Genomic DNA, 19,219 nt, shown 5'->3' with positions numbered 1-19,219 from the left:
TTTTTAGAGATGGTTGTGTATCTTTTCCCAGCTTTATACAAATTTACAATCCTTAATCGCTGGTCTTCAGACAGCTTTTTTGACCGAGCCATGATACACATCAGACAATGCTACTCATCAAGACATTTCTTACCAGGTGTGTGTTTTATAGTGGGCAGGGCAGCTTTAAATCACTCATCATAATTGGGCACACACCTGACTTAAATTGTTTGGTTAAAATGGTTTCAATTGCTTTTTGTCTCCTTAGGCAGAGGGTTCACTTACTTATTTTTCCCCCTTATGTCATTGTTTGCATGCTATCCTCCTTCAAGTATGAAAACCTATACATGTTTCGGTGGTTTTAGTTAAAGCAGACACTGTTTTTTCATCTGTGTGATTGTGGCAAAGATCAGATAACTTTTGATGGTGATTTTATGTAGAAATGTGAGAAATTCCAAAAGGTTGATACCTTTTCATTCCACTGTATATTAAAATTTTCAATAATTATCTGCATTTAAATGTTATTTTTGAATCATCCATATATGTAGGCCAACCTACAATGCGTTGAGCAGTACTTGCGTTTTGTTGTGAACTAAAACAATATAGTGCTACTTAAGAATACAGTGATCTCTCAATTATCGCTGTTAATGAGGAACAGAACCGACTGCATAAGGTGTAAAACAGCAAAGTAGTGTCACTCCCCCATTTTTAACATGTTTTTTGTATATGTACATCAATCTGTGTATATAAAACTCCCATTTTTTAAACTTACACCTTTAAATTGTTCATTTGGAAAGTCAATGAATTGTTGCCAACGAATTTGATCGATTTTTGCCAGCAGTTATGAGCAGTCCTGTTTGGGTTCTAGTGTGTAATGCGAGGCTGTGCGCACCCCAGTGATTAGACCAAGAGACCGAAAGTGAGAGAGAGTTCACTGCTACGAAGTATCAGATTGGGATTGTCTTGTGTGTTGTTACGCTCTGTCAGAGGTGAGTAAATGAAGCCAAATTGTAACGTTTGCATTCTTTGTTGATGAGACGTTACTACCGGGCTGCTAAGCTAATTAGCGATTATATAAACCAGTGTCTGAAACGTACGTTTGTATTGTGTTTTGGAGAAGCATAGGAGCAATTGAGTTATTTGATAGTAAAGTTTTTTTTTTTTTTTTTTTTTAATAAAGAAACCACATTTTCATTCCGGATACCCTAGCAAGAATGGATGGTTGCGCCCCTGATATAAGTACATACATAAGATGAGGTAAAGTTTTTAGAACTCTTAAATAATTATGGCGGAAAACACTCAGGTGACTTGAGGTTCCACTCTGAGACCCCCAATTTGGCCAACTTTCAAAATTGTCCGATATGCCTGTGTGATACATCATTGGAAAGCTTAAAATCTCAATTTTCTGGGGGAAGAAAAATTTTCAACAGGAGGGGATTTAAAAAAAAAACAAAACAAAAAAACGTTTTTTAAACAGCTAAACCTTAACTGGAAGTGAGAGCACGCAAGAGCAGAATTACAGACGCCATGACTTTAACCAGATTTTATCGCGTACTTCCCTTGTTTCGATCCAAAAACTCCATGTAGCATGTATCACTGAGTGTAAAAACACAGGTGTGAAGAGCCACAGCTGGATTTTTTTGGAATTTTATGGGTGAAACATGGTAATATAACAAGGGTCGCGACGCAGAAATCGCAGACATCAGGGAGTGGTCAAGATGTTCGTATTCATATATTTACCCTTTTAAACGTTTTTTAAAAATGTACCTTTGTTTGAATCGATTATTTATCATCTAACATATCGGGGAAAATGCGAAAGTAACAACAACAAAAAATACAATTAAGCGATAGTTATGAGGCAGATATCCGTGACTTTTTTACAGACACCAATTTTTTCATTCTGACGTAATTTGTTTAAAAGTTTAAAATATTCCAGTGAATAATTTTTTAAGTTGTTTTAAAAAAAAATTTTTTTTTTTTTTTTTTTTTTTTTTTACAAAATATTGGACATTGAATAATGATTCTAAGCTAAAAGGACAGACATTTTGAATAAATATAATTACTTGCCTTCTTTTTATGGCTAGGTTGAAACAAAAGCGGTTGCGCGACGTCTGTAAAAGGGGGTTTCCAGGGTAAAACGGACAAATTAAAAATAATTCGGAGGCTTAATGAGCCATGAATCTGCTATGGCAGCATATAGACATATTGTTCTATCAAACACAACAGTTCTTTTGGCTTAAAATACAGCAATATATTTTATAGAGGGTTGCAAGAGCACAAACTGCTTTCTCAGGCTTGTCTGTTGTTTTCCGCCTTATATCTTTTAAAAATCTGATATGCACTGGGAGTGCGGAAGTTAATCACTGTACTACAAAATCAAAATGAGGAAAAAAAGCTTTTAATTGGACATTAAATTCAAAGTGCATTTCAGAAATGGTCTACAACATCATTTTATAGGTAAAAAAAAAACGCATTCAAACATCCATGGTATTTAATATCTGTGCTACTGCGTTCAATGCATATAATTGCACCATGATAATTAAAATCAACCGTGATTAATCACATCAATGATAAAACATGAATCTTTACTTTAGACCAACACTAGTTCAGGTACTTAGACAAGAGTAAAATCAATAAACACAGTGTAATGGTGATTACATATCAAATATTCCAAAAAGAAACGATAACTGCACGCAAAGTTATGAGTTAGCTGCCACAAGAAGTAAACAAAACGGCATTCCTTGTACAATAAATCATCGGAATCTGGCTTCATTTGTAGATGTTTGTCAATTTGATGAAATGAGTTGGTATTTCTTTCCATGCCATTAGTAAAGAAATTCCCTCAAAATCGCTGAAACCTTTGCGGCAACACGGAGAAGACACAGATATGTTTCCGCCAGCAGAGGTCACCAGTGTCACAGAAACCAATTGGTTCTCATTTAAGTGAAAAAACAAAACAAAACAAAAAAAAAAAGTGATCCATCCGAAAATAAGCAAAGTAGGGGCGCAGCTTATTTACATTAAAAAAAAAAAGATCAATATATTCAGATTCAACAGCATTGTAAAGAGATGTTTCCACCCCTTTTTCCCCAAAGTATGTCTATGGATATACTGTACACAAAAGAAAACAATGATATGTACATGTACCGTATTTTCTGGAGCATCGGAGTGTAAGGTGTACCTTCAGTGAATGGCCTATTTCAAAACTGGTCTCATAGCCTATAGAGGGCGGATTATAAGGCGCAGTAGTAGTAGTAGTAGTAGTGCTGCAACGTTTTATGGACAAACTCGAATAATTAGATTAGAAAAAAAGCTTCGAATTAAATTTTGCTGCTTTGAGGATTCGTTTAATTAAAGTGACATTTTAATTAGAGATGTCCCGATTGATCGGGGTCCGATCACGTCATTTTCAAAGTATCGGAATCGGCAAAAAAATATCGGCCATACCTTTTTTTAATTAATATATATTTTTTAAATTAAATCGTTTTCTAATTGTATTTAACGTTACAGACATAATATGTTACACTTATCCAGAGTCTTTAGTTTAGGCTTAAGGTAGGGTTATTAAAATGTATCCCAATAACGGCGGTAATTAATTTTTTTAGACTGTATCACACTAAAAAATTTAACGCAATAATTGCATGCGCTGTACGACCCACTCGCGCATTGTTGCGCATCATCTGTAATGGCGCCGTTTTGACAATATAGAGAGCTAAACGGCAGCGTAAACTGAGTAGAGTGAATTTAGGCAGCCTTTGGAGCCTTATTTTAACCGGCTACAACCTCACAATTCCTCTCCCTGCGATTAGAAATATCATGGGAAGCAATGTGAGGAAGCAAGGTAGCAATTGATCCTTTTCTTAACACCTTGAATTATATCCCATCGCAGAGAAGATATATGAATTGGTAGCACTACGCGCAGTCGTTGTTTCACTTGTCATGGTTCCATTTCCCATCATGCATTGGGCATGGCCTTCAGTATCATTTACTGAAAGCTCACAAATACACTAGATGGCAATATTTAGTCACAATATACAAAGTCACAAGTCTTTCTATCCGTGGATCCCTCTCACAGAAAGAATGTTAATAATGTTAAATGCCATCTTGAGGATTTATTGTCATAATAAACAAATACAGTACTTATGTACTGTATATTGAATGTATATATTCGTCCGAGTTTTATTCATTTTTTTCTTAATGCATTGCCAAAATGTATATGATCGGGAAAAATTATCGGGAATGATTGGAATTGAATCGGGAGCAAAAAAAAAAGCAATCGGATCGGGAAATATCGGGATCGGCAGATACTCAAACTAAAACGATCGGGATCGGATCGGGAGCAAAAAAACATGACCGCAACAACTCGAAATAATTTGTTTTGAAAGTGTTAACATTTATTTTTATTGATTTGGGTGGATATAGTGCCCTCTAGCGGAAACCGTGAATATGACATAACTCATCTAACATTGCTGAATTCAGCTGTTGTTTTTTTTAATGCATTCGTAATTTAGTTTATAGTTATAGTTAGCCGTTTTGTGGGAATATGTGCTGGAACGATTTGTTAAGAGCATTGTAAACTAAAAACGTTAGCATTTTATAGCATTTAAGCTAGAGGACGTTTGCTATGCAAGTTAGCCATTTTGTCCTTTTGTTGTACTTAGATCCTCATTTGTTTTTTTATTTTTACAACGTTTGAGGCTAAGCTCTCAATCCGATTACTCGATTATTCGAACTAACTAGTTCATAGATTAATTGACTACTAAAATGGATAGCTGCAGCCCTAAGTAGGAGTGAAAGTCGTGGTTGGGGTTGTGTTATACATCCACTCGATGGTGCTGTGCGAAAGGGAAAGTTATGCCATGATTAACCAATATCAATATGTCAAAATTATCGCGTTAACGGGCGGTAATTAATTTTTAAAATTAATCACGTTAAAATATTTGACGCAATTATCGCACAAATGCCCCGCTCAAACAGATTAAAATGAAAGCACAGTGAAATGTGTACTGTTTGTATTTTTCGGAGTTTTGGCGCCCTCTGCTGGCGCTTGGGTGCGACTGATTTTATAGGCTTCAGCACCCATGAGCATTGTGTAAGTAATTATTGACATCAACAATGGCGGGCTACTAGTTTATTTTTTGATTGAAAATTTTACAAATTTTATTAAAACGAAAACATGAAGAAGGGTTTTAATATAAAATTTCGATAACTTGTACTAACATTGATCTTTTAAGAACTACAACTCTTTCTATCCATGGATCGCTTTAACAGAATGTTAATAATGGTAATGCCATCTTGTTGATTTATTGTTATAATAAACAAATACAGTACTTATGTACCGTATGTTGAATGGATATATCCATCTTGTGTCTTATCTTTCCATTCCAACAATAATTTACGGAAAAATATGGCATATTTTATAGATGGTTTGAATTGCGATTAATTGCGATTAATTACGATTAATTAATCTTTAAGCTGTAATTAACTCGATTAAAAATTTTAATCGTTTGACACCCCTAGTTTATAGTTATAGTTAGCCGTTTTTGTGGGAATATGTGCTGGAACGATTTGTTAAGAGCAATGTAAACTAAAAACATTAGCATTTTATAGCATTTAAGCTAGAGGACATTTGCTATGGAAGTTAACCATTCTGTCCTTTTGTTGTACTTAGATCCTCATTGTTTATATTTATAACGTTTGAGGCTAAGCTCCCAATCCGATTACTCGAACTAACTAGTCCATAGATTAATTGACTACTAAAATGGATAGCTGCAGCCCGAAGTAGTACTAGTCGTGGTTGGGGTTGTGTTATACATCGACTCGATGGTGCTGTACGAAAGGGAAAGTCATGCCATGATTAACCATTATTAATACATAATAACACATAATAATGGGGGATAACGAGTTAATCCTTAAAAATGAATACATTTTAAACACCCGATCCATTGACTTCATAGTTAACGGGGTCACATTTCCCATACACTGCACCATGCCTTCTAGTAGGGGGCCGTCCTACACTCTGCTTCAGTCAGTCGAAGTCGGTCGCAGTTATTCCACACATGCAGCGATCCAACGCCGGATTTAGGTTGAAAAATTACTAAAGCTGGACTGCATACAAACAGGAAGGATTGTCTCAGGAGTGATTTGTTTGAGGATGCAAGGTAATTATTATATTATATTATTATATTTTTTGTTGAAACGTTGTGTGAAAAAATCAATCGGAGAAATTAACCGCTACGGCATTGGTGTCATAATTCGCAATATTTACGTAAAATAAATGCCAACTGCCGTTTTTTTTTTGCTTTTAACCAAGAATTGAGACTGTTTTATGTCCATATTTGTAAAGAATTCAGGGAATTGAGAATTTAAAAACGTAAAAAGCTTTTTGTTGTGATAAGGCGGTGCCACAGTGTCTTAAAGACTAGCAGTACATTCACCATATTTACGTAAAATAAATGCTAACTACCCGTTTTTTTGCTTTTAACCAAGGATCGAGACTGTTTTACGTCCATATCTATAAAGAATTCAGGGATTTATTGACATAAATTTTCAATGTAAAAAGCTCTTTGTCTGTGTTTCTACTCGGTCAGCTTTGACCAAGATAGGCCCCCTATTAATCGGCCCCGCACCCCGTGTCCCATCAATATCATTATGAAGTCTATGCCCGATCTTTTTTTTCTTTTTACCTGATTCCGATCCTCTGTTTAACAAACGACAGTCGAAGATGTAGCAATGTTCATAGGTCGCATAGCCGTTTCATGTTTTATTGTTGTTGTTCTTCTCCTCTTTTGTCTGCTTCTTTCCTTTCTGTCCTCCCATAACCCCTTCTAGTTCGCTGCTTTTGCCTAATAACTAAAACATAATAAACGGTATATCAAACTCCCTTGTTCAGACTGTGAGCACACTCTTATAGGGCTGCAGCTATCGAATATTTTAGTAATCGAGTAATCGACTGAAAATTCTATTGATTAATCGAGTAATCGGATAAAACAAATATATTTTTTAGGTGAAGAGCAATTATAAATAAACATGAGAAAACAAGACATTTCATCTAATCATGAACCATTTTCAGTCAATCAATGTCTTTATTTTCGATGTATCTTGTTGAAAACAGCCAACAATTGCATCGCAAATGTGGCAAAAAAAAAGACTAATTCACTGCTTTCACTCCAAAAACTTTTAGATCAGATGAAAAATATATATACATATATTTCTTACCTAAAAATGTCATTACGCTTGATAACACACATCACTTAAAAGTTAGGATTTTTTTCCCCACGTGTTTCAATTGAATTTCTATTTGTGTCAAGCCATTTTTAAGTTCTGGTTAAGTCTTAAATTAGTCTAAACTGTAAGTCCTGATAGGATTTGGACTTTTTGCAGTGTTCAAAATAAATGTATGATACAGGCTGTATTGGAGCACATTAGGGACCAGTGCTACTTGGTGTTTTATCCAGCAATGACTACTGAGCTAAAATTGATAGTTAGCATTATGAAGTTTTTATTTTACACCCTCATCACTCCACAATGCTATGTTATGTTAAAGCCTGTATGTAAGACACGTTAGCCACGCATCGACAGTGGTCATAATTAATAGAAACCTAGCCCTCCGCATGGCTAACGTTACGTGAGCTAGTGACAGTAATGATAATCTTATTTATTAGCGCTTAGCGCTCTACTGCTTTAAGATGGCGGCTGTTTACTAACGCTGCCCAGATGTGGCCGAGTCTGTCATTTCGCATCTAGTTCAACATACATGTGATCTCTATGAGACGCATCAGACGCTACCTGTTACCAACGTAGCATCGTGCGGGCTAGTATTTAGCAACGTCGGCGTCATTTGTAGCGGCTGTCGGCTGCAGTAAGTTTTTTTTTTTTTTTTTTGCTTCTTCCTCTACGCACGTGACATCAGCGCGTTGTCCCGCATTAAAAGTAGTCCGAGCAAAACGTGATGCTTACAGCTGTCAAAATAAACGATTACTCGATGTGAATAAAATTACTCGGATCAGTTTTTAAACTCGAGTTACTCGAGTTGCTCGAGTATTCATTTCAGCTCTACACACTTATTCTGTGTGTCTAAGCACCTGAACTGGACAGTTAAAAAAAAAATTTAAGTATAAAAATTTTAAGTTGGCTCTTGCATCTTTTGATTTTTCTGAAAGTGGCCCTGAAACCACTGATTTGAATGAATTATTGACTCTGAGACCAAGCCAAAGAGTCATTGTTATGTTCCTCAGCGGTCATTCTCAAAAATGACAGTAAGGAAGTGCAGTCTTTCTCAGTCTCCATGTTGTCTATGGCGTCCAGCACCCCTTCCGCTCCCTCCAAGCTCAACACCGACGAAGCATTGGCCATGAACTTGTCCACCAAATCTTCACGCTGCAAAGGTTTCCTCCAGTGTCCGTAGAAGGTATTGCACCTGGCTGAGAAGCGCTCCCCTGCACGGGTTTCGATGACGACCTCGCTGTACATTTCATCAAAGCTGGCCGGGTTATCCTCTGGCACGTGCACCACGACTTTGCTCAAGAGCTTGAGGAGACGGGGGCGCTCCCTCTGAGATTTGTCGAACGAACCCACCGACACGCCGGCGTCCAGAATGGCCGAACAGGCGTTGAACTGGAATGAATGCCTGGCTTGGTGCTCCGTCGCGGGGAAAGGGCAGTCGATGTATTTAGACGGCGGAACTTTGAGGGTGATGCGTTCAATCTGATCCACCGCGTCGTCCCCGTCGGGCAGTTTAGCACGAGCTGCCAAAGCAGCGTCCACGACCCAGTGCATCCCCAAATGGGCCGGCACGCGCTTGAAGGCAACGTCCTGCTCCTCCAGGACCCAAGCTGAACCGTCGACCCCGGGCAGCGTCATGGCGTGCGGGTCGTAGTCTTGGTAGTAAACCCCGTAGCCGTGCTCCAGATCCAGGATGGACTGGTTGCCCTCCAGACCCGCCCGGGCTAGCCGAGCGGCCTCCAGGCCCCTCTGGGCGGCGTAACCCATGTGCAGGGGTTTGGTTTGAGTGGCGGCGTTGGCGAGCGGCGCTCCGGCCGAGCACGCCGCGATAGCCAGGGCGTTGGCGCATTGTCGGGAAGGTAGAGCCAGAAGTTTAGCGCAGGCCGCCGCGCTGCCCATCACGCCTACCACGCTGGGAGGATGAAATCTGATGAAGAACATGGGAGTTAGGGAAAACTACTGCAAGTGGCGGAACAAACGTGAACAGAACCAGGTGTAATATGCTTCCGCGGGCCCCTTTGGCTGAGCAGGATGGGGCGGGACTTATCACTTGGCGCTTCTATTGACAACACTAAAGCCAGTGGTTCTGTAGGTCTGTTCAGTGGCGGACTTGGCAATTTTTGGGCCTAAGGCGAACATATCCAAGGGCCCTCTTCATGGGTCAGGGGTTAAAACGGTGAGAAGGGTGTGGAGGAAATTGTTCCGGTACACTAAGGCTGTCCTAAACGACAAATTTTCTCCTAATTAGTCAGCCGACTAGTTTTACGGTTAGTAGACTAATCTAGTCATTTTCTTTTTCTTACTAATTTAGCAATGAAATTTTTGTTGATGCTTATTAATTCACAAAACCAATTTGGAACACTTAAATTCTTTATTAAAGTACAAATAATCATGTAAATAACAATAATTAATCACAAATAAACAATGAGGTTAAATGCTGATAGCATTTACTAGTGCAAATTAGTGGAACGTAAACAGATTCAGAACTCTTACTTTGCCTTTCCAACATTATCCAAAACAATTCTTAAAAAAAAAATCAAGCATTATTATTATAGTATATTACTATATAAGTAGTATAGTAATTATAATAATTATTCATTGCCAATCATATTTGTCATAAAGAGTGTCAATTGAAAGCTATTCTTAGTTTAGAATCTGTATTCTGTCGTATTTACTCAACATATTATAATATTAATTCTGAAGTATGTGGGATTAACTCCAGAAATCGTTATTTATATGACGAACATGATGTGCTTTTATTTTGAAATGTTTACTGGAGTTACGTTCGCTAAACCGCTAACCGAAAGCTTTACACTCCGTAAAAAAGCATTCTTCGTCATTGCTTGTTGTGTCACTAATAGATTTAATTCTTTTTTTCGTTAGCAAATGCTGTTAACCGGCTGTTGAGTGTTATTGTATGACTGATTGGAACTGTACTGCATTGTTTCGCCACAGGGTGTGCTGTTGTGTATTTTATGTCTGCTGTGAAGAAGAAAAAGAAAGTTAAACGAGGCATTAGTGGCCTGTTCTCAACTTCTCCCTCACTGCACTTTGGCTCTCATAGAGAGCACATGTGTTCGAAATAAACGATAGCCGACGTGCAAAGTAGCAAGTGAGCTGTAAAAATAGCGAGCTTAGTGGCGGGAAAAACGCGGGAGAGCTAAGTGAAGCTAACGAACAGCTAAGTGGAGCTAAGCGATGCTAAACGGAGCTAAGCGCAGCTAAACGGCGCTAAATGAAGCTAAACGACTGATACTCAGTCCGTTGTCGTTGAACAGTCCACTGTAGTGCGTGTGTGTGGGGGAGAAATAATATAAATGCAGCATTAAAATTGCTTTCTTTTTTGTTTTGGCAAATGGACATGGACAGTACTTATATAGCGCATCTATCTGCATGGTTACCATGCCCAAAGCGCTTTACAGTAGCCCACATTTACCCATTCACGCACACATTTACACACCAATGGGGCTGCTGCCATGCAAGGCGCTGTCAACCCATTGGAGGCAAATCAAATTTTGTTATTTGTTTGGTATGCTGACATAATTATACATGACAAATAGTTGGTGGTGCTGCTGGCTCCAGTGGCCCAAGCACTTGCTCGTTGGGGCAACGGCAGCTGGTTGGCAGCTTCGCCTGAATAGTAGATCCGCCTATGGGTCTGTTATACTTCCTCATACCAAGTGCAAGTCAGCACTTGAGCACACTGAGGACCACTGTGAGCAACATCAGATGTGTACCCTGTTGCCACACACCAGTATCACGCTTGTTCAAAACCTTGGGTCATAGCAAGTTACATGTGTTATTAAAGGGAACCTCGTACTTGAAGACTTGTAGGCTCTAGTAAGCCACAATTGTTCTCTTACCAAAATATTGCCATTGTTGAAAAATCTATAATATTTAGTGGATGTATTGACCTACAGAGGGCGCCATGTTTCATGGACGCTCAGGGTGATGACGCAGATCAGGGGTCATGAATTAAAAATCCTCTGGGTCCCAAATGAAAAAATTACAACAATCTCGGGTCCAGAAATATTTTTAATGCTTCTTTTTTTCCCCCAAAAATACAAATGTAACTTTACGTGGCCATGCTGATAATTACAACATTCAAAAATGTAAATTAAAAAAAAAAAAAATTTATAGTAAGTAATAAATAATTAATAATAATTAGTAATAAATAATAAGGCGATCATATTGAGCCTTTAATTCCGCTATTTTTTGAGAACGGATGGCAGAGTTCATAGGGAAACTTTGCGAAAAAGCTGCGTGCTTCGTCTCATAGTGGCTCCTCAAATTGCTTTTTACAAGCGCTACCATGGTTCGGCCATTCCTTACTACGCGGCAAAACGTCTACACAACGCTCAGCACGCTTGCGCAAGCATCCGCACGCATGCGCACATCGGTCAGAAGCAGCGAGTACTCACTATTTTTGTTTTTACCTAGTTTTTTTAGAACCTTTTCATTGCCTGAAATTTTTTTTGCATGTATTACCCTCTCATACTTTTAACCATTGTGGTTTTTTGTGTTAGCTTTGAAGCAGTTGACCACATTAGTCACGTAGCGTATTTAAACAGTCCTTATTTGGTATAACTGCATTTAAGTATTTTCTAAAGGCATCTTGTGCTGCCGCCAGGTAAAATGAATAAAAATGTGTTGGTCTACTCCTCCTTAAACACTTTTCTGCATCAATCTTGCGTAGTTTTGAGCACACCATTTGCCGTACCTTTTCGCCTCTTCCTCCAACTTCATTCGGCTCAGTTTTTGACTGTCACTCCGCGGAGTCTGGAAAGCGAGTGTGAGACATGTTCTAAAAATAACTTTCAAATGCTTCACTCCCACTGGCTGGCTCACGCGCGTCACCGCTAAGGTTTTTGTTTGTTGCCCACCTCCGCTCTGCAAACCCGCATAAAAAAATGATTTTTGTTGTTGCAACGTGTATTAGTCCAGACAGCTTGAGATCCGGTCCTGACGGCTTGTGGGTCCGGAACCGGACCGAGGTCCGCGGTTCTGTGACCTCTGACGTAGATTGTCACTGTCACTTGTTGAATACTCTTGGGTTACTGTAATTCCTTCTCCCCAGCGAGATGTCCAACACAGTATTTTACTACCTTTTCACAGTGGCGCCTCCAGAAATTTTTCAAAGGGGTGACCAGATGGGGCCACTTAAAATCTTGGGGTGGCACACCAAAACTAAAAGCCATAACTTCAGGTTTTCATTATATTATTGCAGTAAAAAGGTCAGGGGAAAACTATTAGAAAGACTTAAGGACACAGCTACTGATATACTTTGGTGTATTTTGTAATATTTGATGTTACTAATGATTTAATGTGCATAGCCCATAACTGTCCAGTCAACATTTTGAGTTCCACAACAATTCTGTTTTATTGTGTTATGTATATATTAGGCATAAGGTGTACATTTAACTAGGGCCGTCAAACGATTAAAATTTTTAATCGAGTTAATCACAGCTTAAAAATTAATTAATCGTAATTAATCGCAATTCAAACCATCTCTAAAATATGCCATATTTTTCTGTAAATTATTGTTGGAATGGAAAGACAAGACGGATATATACATTCAACATATTGTACATAAGTACTGTATTTCTTTATTATAACAATAAATCCACAAGATGGCATTAACTTTATTAACATTCTTTCTGTGAAAGGGATCCACGGATAGAAAGACTTGTCATTCTTAAAGGATAAATGTGAGTTTGTATATTGTGACTAAATATTGCCATCTAGTGTATTTGTTGAACTTTCAGTAAATGATACTGTGGCGACTTAACTGTTCTGCCCAAATGCATGATGGGAAGTGGTGCAACCATGACTGTGTGAGGTGGCTGCAAATGCTATATATTCTCTGCGTTGGGTACGCTACAGGGTGCTAAGAAAAAGATAGACTCCTGTCATTCTTCCCCACGTCGCTTCCCACAATATTTTTAGGTGCTGTGGGAGAGATGACAAAGCTTTTGCCAATTAAAAGCACGGCGCCAATGAATGCTTGTATCTACTCCGCTTTGCCTCTTATTTCTGTATATAAGTAAAACAGCATCCATTGTAGGTTGTTCGCGGCAATGCGTGAATGAGTCGTACAGCATATGCGTTAATTGTGATAAATATTTTCACGTGATTAAATTTTAAAAATTAATTACTGCCCGTTAATGTGATAAATTTGACAGCCCTACATTTAACAAAACAAAATAAATGCATTCATTTGGGATGAAATGCATAACTGATGCTACAACAATCTAACGATATACTGGCAAGCGGGGTGGCCAGTGGAGTGGCCAACCAATTTATAGGGATGGCTGTAGCCACCCCCTGGTGGCGCCACTGCCTTATCATTTCCTCAAAATACTTTTTGCGTGTGTTTCCCTCTCATACTTTTAAGCATTATGTTTTCTTGTGGTAGCTTTGAAGTAAATTGTTGATCTGTTGACTATATTAGTCACTTAGCATATTTAAACCACTCTTATTTGATATTACTATGTTCGAGTATTTTCTTACATCATCTTTCGTATGTTCTGTCTGGATGCATCTAAAAAAAAAAAAACTGAAAGCGCACTGCAGTACTTTGGGTGTGAAATTTGCCTGTTGTAGACGTTTTGCCGGTGTAGCACATTTTTGCAGAACACTAGTATTGTCTACTCTCCTCTCGTTTCATCCCATCTTTTCTGTTCTGCTTTTGCTGCTCGTTTTGTAAAAAATCAACAGGGCTGTCATGCTCATTAATTTTCCTCTTGGGTTCAAATTGTGAGGGTTGAACAGATGGCACGTTTATATCGCTAGAGTCATACTCTGGAAGCCCGGCAGAGTAACCAAGTGATGTCACCGCCTTGCGACAACAACAATGGCAATCAACTAGTTAAACTCCTAATTACTTCAAATTTGAAACTGTAATTACTAGAGATGTCCCGATCAATTGGGCCCGATCACGTCATTTTCAAAGTATCGGAATCGGCAAAAAAATATCGGACATGCCTTTTTTTAATAAATATATATATATATTTTAATTAAATTGTTTTCTAATTGTATTTAACATTACAGACATAATGTGTTACACTCTTCCAGAGTCTTTAGTTTAAGCTTAAGGTAGGGTTTTCAAATTTATCGCGTTAACGGCGAGAATTAATATCTTTTACATTTATCACGTTACAATATTTAACGCAATTAACGCATGCGCTGCACGACCCACTCACGCATTGTCACGTTCAATCTATAATGGCGGCGTTTTACCCATACAGTATATAGAGCTAAAAGGCAGTGCAAAATGAGTAGAGTGAATTTTGGCAGCCTTTTGGAGCCTTTTTTTAAATTGCTAAAGCCTTACAATCCCTCTCCCAACGATTTCAATAATCGTGGGAAGCAATGTGGGGAAGAAAGTTAATAGTTGAACTTTTTCTTAACACCCTATGTTATTTCCCAACGCAGAGAAGATATATCAATTGGTACCACAATGCACAGTCATGGTTGCACTTCCCATCATGCATTTGGGCAGAAGTTAAATGGCTACAGTATCATTTACTGACAGCTCAACAAATACACTAGATGGCAATATTTAGTCACAATATACAAAGTCACATTTATACTTTAAGAATTACAAGTCTTTCTATCCGTGGATCCCTCTCACAGAAAGAATGTTAATAATGTAAATGCCATCTTGAGGATTTATTGTCATAATAAACAAATACAGTACTGTATGTTGAATGTATATATTCATCCGAGTTTTATTCATTTTTTTCTTAATGCATTGCCAAAATGTATATGATCGGGAAAAATTATCGGAAATGATTGGAATTGAATCGGGAGCAAAAAAAAGCAATCGGGAAATATCGGGATCGGCAGATTCTCAAACTAAAACGATCGGGATCGGATCGGGAGCAAAAAAACATGATCGGAACAACCCTAGTATTTACCGTATTTCCCATACTATATGGCGCAATTAAAGGCCTTCAATTTTCTCAAAGACACGCCCCTTATATATGGATCAACATTGGTTAATCATGGCATGACATTCCCTTAGGCCAGCACCATCTAGTGGATGTATAACGCAACCTCAACGACTACTACTACTATTACGACTACTAGCATTGCACCTTATAATACGGTGCATCCTATATATTAAAACAGTTTTAAAATAGGCCATTCATTTTTAAAGTAAGATTAACAACACTGACTATCATACACAAAAATTCACCATTTCTGAACGTGGAAAGCGCGTTTGTTGACAAAATGTATGTGTAGGTGTGTTTACCTTTTGGGGATATTGATGGCCTCTCGGGAGAACCTCAAAAGTCTACCCTGCACCTCGATTCCAACGTTGAAGGCCAGCAGCAGCTCCGCACCGGTGGGCCTCTTGGGCGTGACTTCCGCCAAAGCCAGCAGAGCGGCCAACACGGCCCCCGATGGATGGGTGGCAGGGTACCACGTGTCGTCAAAGTCCATTGAGTGAACCTGCAACCGATAAGCCGAATGTTCAACCGGACGTCTCATGACTGCCTATTATTCAGTCACGTCAGCGAACTTACCGCCACGCCGTTGACAAATGCGGCAAAGTGCGGCGGTACGGTGATGGCCGCTTTGCCCCAAACGCTGCTCTTCTCCTCCGAACGGAACAGCTGATGTCAGCCACATGAAAGCCACATGAAATTAGTCGTGAGTTTTCGTCAAGAAAAACTAGACAAATACAAACACATTTTGAGATGATTAAGATATGACTAAGTCTAATAAGTATCATCGTCTAAAAAACTAAGACTATAACGAAAATTAAAAGGGCTGCCAAAAACAACACTGGTTCCAGCTTATTCTACGGACGTTATCAGTCACGCAGTGTTGTTAATTTTACTTTAAAAAAGTAATTAATTTACAGTTACAAATTAGTTCTCCCAAAAAGTAACTGCGTTAGTAACTCAGTTACCTGAATGTAAGAGTAATTAGTTACTTGGCAAAGTAACTAGTGATAATTTTCATGGTTTTTTTTTCTCAAAAAAAAAAAAAAACTGGTCACACAATGTGAAGTTTAAAGGGTTTTAGGCAGGGGTGAAAGTGGGCGGGAACGGTCAGGAACGCAGTTCCGGTATAAGATTCAGGGCAGGAACGCTGTTCCGGTATACGGTGCTTTGATTCCGAAAATATGACGGCAACTATCAAAACGCTATGTAAAAAAATAAATAAATACAAAGTTGCTACACATGCATTACATCTCCAAGAAGAAAACAATCTACCAACATCAGAAAAAAATTAAAAGAAAAGGACAATGCAACAGATAATGGATCAAATCTTTTAGAGCAAGGAAAGAGTTAGGGTGGCTTATTTATCATATTTAGTTTTATTTGCTCTGATGGAGAGGTTCAGAACATCTTAGCTGTCAATGTGCACTTTGAACATATATTTGTTCATTTATGTTAGGCTACTTAATAATTTCCTTATGATTTAAAAAAGTCAATGTTTGCGCGATCTTCAAAATATATTCCATTTCTCTTTGCATAATATAAGTCATTTGTACTTATTTTTCTAAATGTATGTTACTTATATCTTTATTATTTAAAAAAACAAAAAGTAAATGTTTACATTATCTTCAATTTTAATATACATCCTATGTTCTTAAGTAGTTAAAATTGAGATTTGCCATTTAGTATATGAGTAAATGAGGGAAAATAAAAATTAGAGATGATGGAGGTTGGTGTTATAGCTGTTTTTGTTAACTTTTATTTTGCAAATCATTGAAAAAAATACAATCTCGAATAAAAAACAGTTTTGTATGTGTTATAGAAATAACTGAAAACAGTTTTCTTGTTGTGCCGAAAATAGCCGCCCCGCGTGAAATGTCCCCCCTGACGGGAACGCTTATTTATAACGCTTTATTGAGCGTTTAGTTTAATTATTTTATTTTATTTATTTTATTAATGGGCGCCCACACGTCACTCGTACAAACAGCGTTTTCTTACCAATCGATGGACATGGAAACGATTTTCTTGTACTGTGATAATGTATTATTTTACTTTGCTTGAACTATTAAATGTGTGATTGTGATATGGTCGTGAAAACCTGTAGACTAATACATTTCTGTTCAAAGATGGTTATGTGGCACAGTCCACGATTTGTTACTAAAATACAGTACTAGTATTTTGTGTAATTTATTTAATTAAAACTGATTTTACAGGCGTAAATCCATTACTGTAATGCGTCCACGAAATCATTTGATATTGCCACCTCAATAAAGCGTTATAAATAAGCGTTCTCGTCAGGGGGGACATTTCACGCGAGGCGGCTATTTTTCAGCACAACACCATCCAGCAGATCAAATTCCGAGGGTGGAGCAAGCCACAGCAAACAGACAGCGGAGTGGACCAATCAGCGACGGGCAGACGTGTTGTTGTTAATGAGACAAGTAATTAGTGTGAGCGGAGAATGGAGAAGTTTATTCAACGTGGCTAGCGCGAGCCATGTTGACTGTTATCAATGACTTGTTTCGATGTGTTTTTGGTCATTTAAAACTGGTTTTACCGCGGACTGGAACATATTCTCGGCTCTCCTGTTCGCCATCTGTGTTGTTGTAGAGACGACTTTCGGCGCGCAAGAGTGACGTTATTCGTTAAGAACACGTCACGCAAATAAACGAATCTGATTGGACGGTTGATTTTGTATCTTGCTCAAGAGGTCGTTAATGGGCTGGGTCCCAGACTATTTCTCACAGTTTTGAAAAATACAGGGAGAATAGTCTGGCTGTGCCAGGCAACTACATCAGAACCTTCCTGAGAGGTCTATTGTTTTAAGACGGCGGCTGTTTACGAACGCATGTAGTCCTTAAAACATGTTGCCAATGCAGCCATGTCTGTCATTTGCATCTAGTTCTATAATATGTGATATCTACCGTATCATGTGGGCGTAGTTTGTAGGCTATGGCTACAGTCAGGTATTACTGGAACCACCTAGCATCGCGTTTGCAACGGCGTCTTCCCCACGCCTGCTCTGCTCTCTCGTCTCCGTGAGTCCATCTCTCTTAGACTTTATTTATTCAACCAACTTAGTGACGCATAGTAACGTACGCCTTTCCCGCCTCAGTAACGGTAACGGCGTTGCCAAGATGAGAAAATTAGATTACTCATTAGTGAAAAAAAGTAACGCTGTTATATTCTAACGCCGTTATTAACAACACTGGATCACATGACTACATGAGTTTATGGCAAACAAGGAGTCCTAAAAGCGAGCTAACTTCAGTATTTCATCTCGCTGTTTTTGCCTTCCTTTGTTTCACCTAAACAAGCATCCTTGTGTGTTTGTTTACATTTATAGTCAAATGTAGTTACAATATGGCAGCAGGAATTATCTATTACAGTATGGATTATATTTCATATGTTGAATAGTTTCCGTTATATGAAGCGAAAAAAACTTATTGTGACATTACTTTTTCGTTTACAGAAGCTTTCTAGAGGTACCACTGTATTTCAGACATGAAGTGTAGTGTACCTGGCTATACTTGAGCGCTTTGCTTGAGACGTCCGTAGTGGATCCCAGCAAACCCACCCCCAGGGTATCCAGCATCATCCGTTTGCTGCGCCTAATCACGCCATTGGTCAGATGGCCGGCGCCCAGGGCGTGGATGGTGGCTCCGAAGCTCTCCGTAACACTCTGATGTGCAACAAAAACATTCAAAAAAACACTCAGGATAAACCTTCAAATTCACTTTACCTTACGCAGCATCACTTGTGCCTGGATGTTAGCGCTGAATGTTTTGAGTCCTAAAGGGAAGCTCTATTTATAAGTGGTGCTCACATGTCTAGTAGCGGAATCTTAAAATTTCCCAAAGTGTCTGATGATGGTCAACGTGGTAACAACAGGGAACTTTCACAATGACTAAATCTTTTGTCCGAGAAAGGTTTCGTTTTCATATTCTATTATTGTATATGTAAAAATGTCTTTTTTAGTTTTAAAGTGAAGTACATTTGCTCTCATACGTCCATCCATGCACTTATCCTGCTCAACCCAGGTCAAACAATTTTAAAAAATAGAA

The 19,219-nt window shown here is 38.5% G+C and overlaps 1 protein-coding gene across 1 annotated transcript; it reads right to left on the bottom strand.

Moving 5' to 3' along the window:
• Window positions 1–2,395: 2,395 nt before the first annotated feature.
• acod1 (aconitate decarboxylase 1) lies at window positions 2,396–18,989 on the bottom strand. Its single transcript, XM_057853220.1, has 5 exons — window positions 18,898–18,989; window positions 18,676–18,837; window positions 15,735–15,824; window positions 15,461–15,660; window positions 2,396–9,130 (listed from the first exon to the last, which is right to left on the bottom strand). Exons 1-5 carry the CDS (start codon window positions 18,907–18,909, stop codon window positions 8,170–8,172), a joined length of 1,425 nt encoding a protein of 474 aa, XP_057709203.1. The 5' UTR covers window positions 18,910–18,989; the 3' UTR covers window positions 2,396–8,169.
• Window positions 18,990–19,219: the final 230 nt, after the last annotated feature.

The sequence above is a fragment of the Corythoichthys intestinalis genome, chromosome 12 (assembly GCF_030265065.1).
Source record: "Corythoichthys intestinalis isolate RoL2023-P3 chromosome 12, ASM3026506v1, whole genome shotgun sequence".
NCBI classification, from domain to species: Eukaryota; Metazoa; Chordata; class Actinopteri; order Syngnathiformes; family Syngnathidae; genus Corythoichthys; species Corythoichthys intestinalis.
This window is presented reverse-complemented; position numbering and strand designations above follow the sequence as displayed.

Coding starts and splice junctions, on each gene's coding strand:
- acod1 (XM_057853220.1), bottom strand. Junction 15,825..18,675: donor AAGCGCTCAAGTATAGCCAG/GTACACTACACT, acceptor GGCTGACATCAG/CTGTTCCGTTCGGAGGAGAA. Junction 15,661..15,734: donor CATTTGTCAACGGCGTGGCG/GTAAGTTCGCTG, acceptor TATCGGTTGCAG/GTTCACTCAATGGACTTTGA.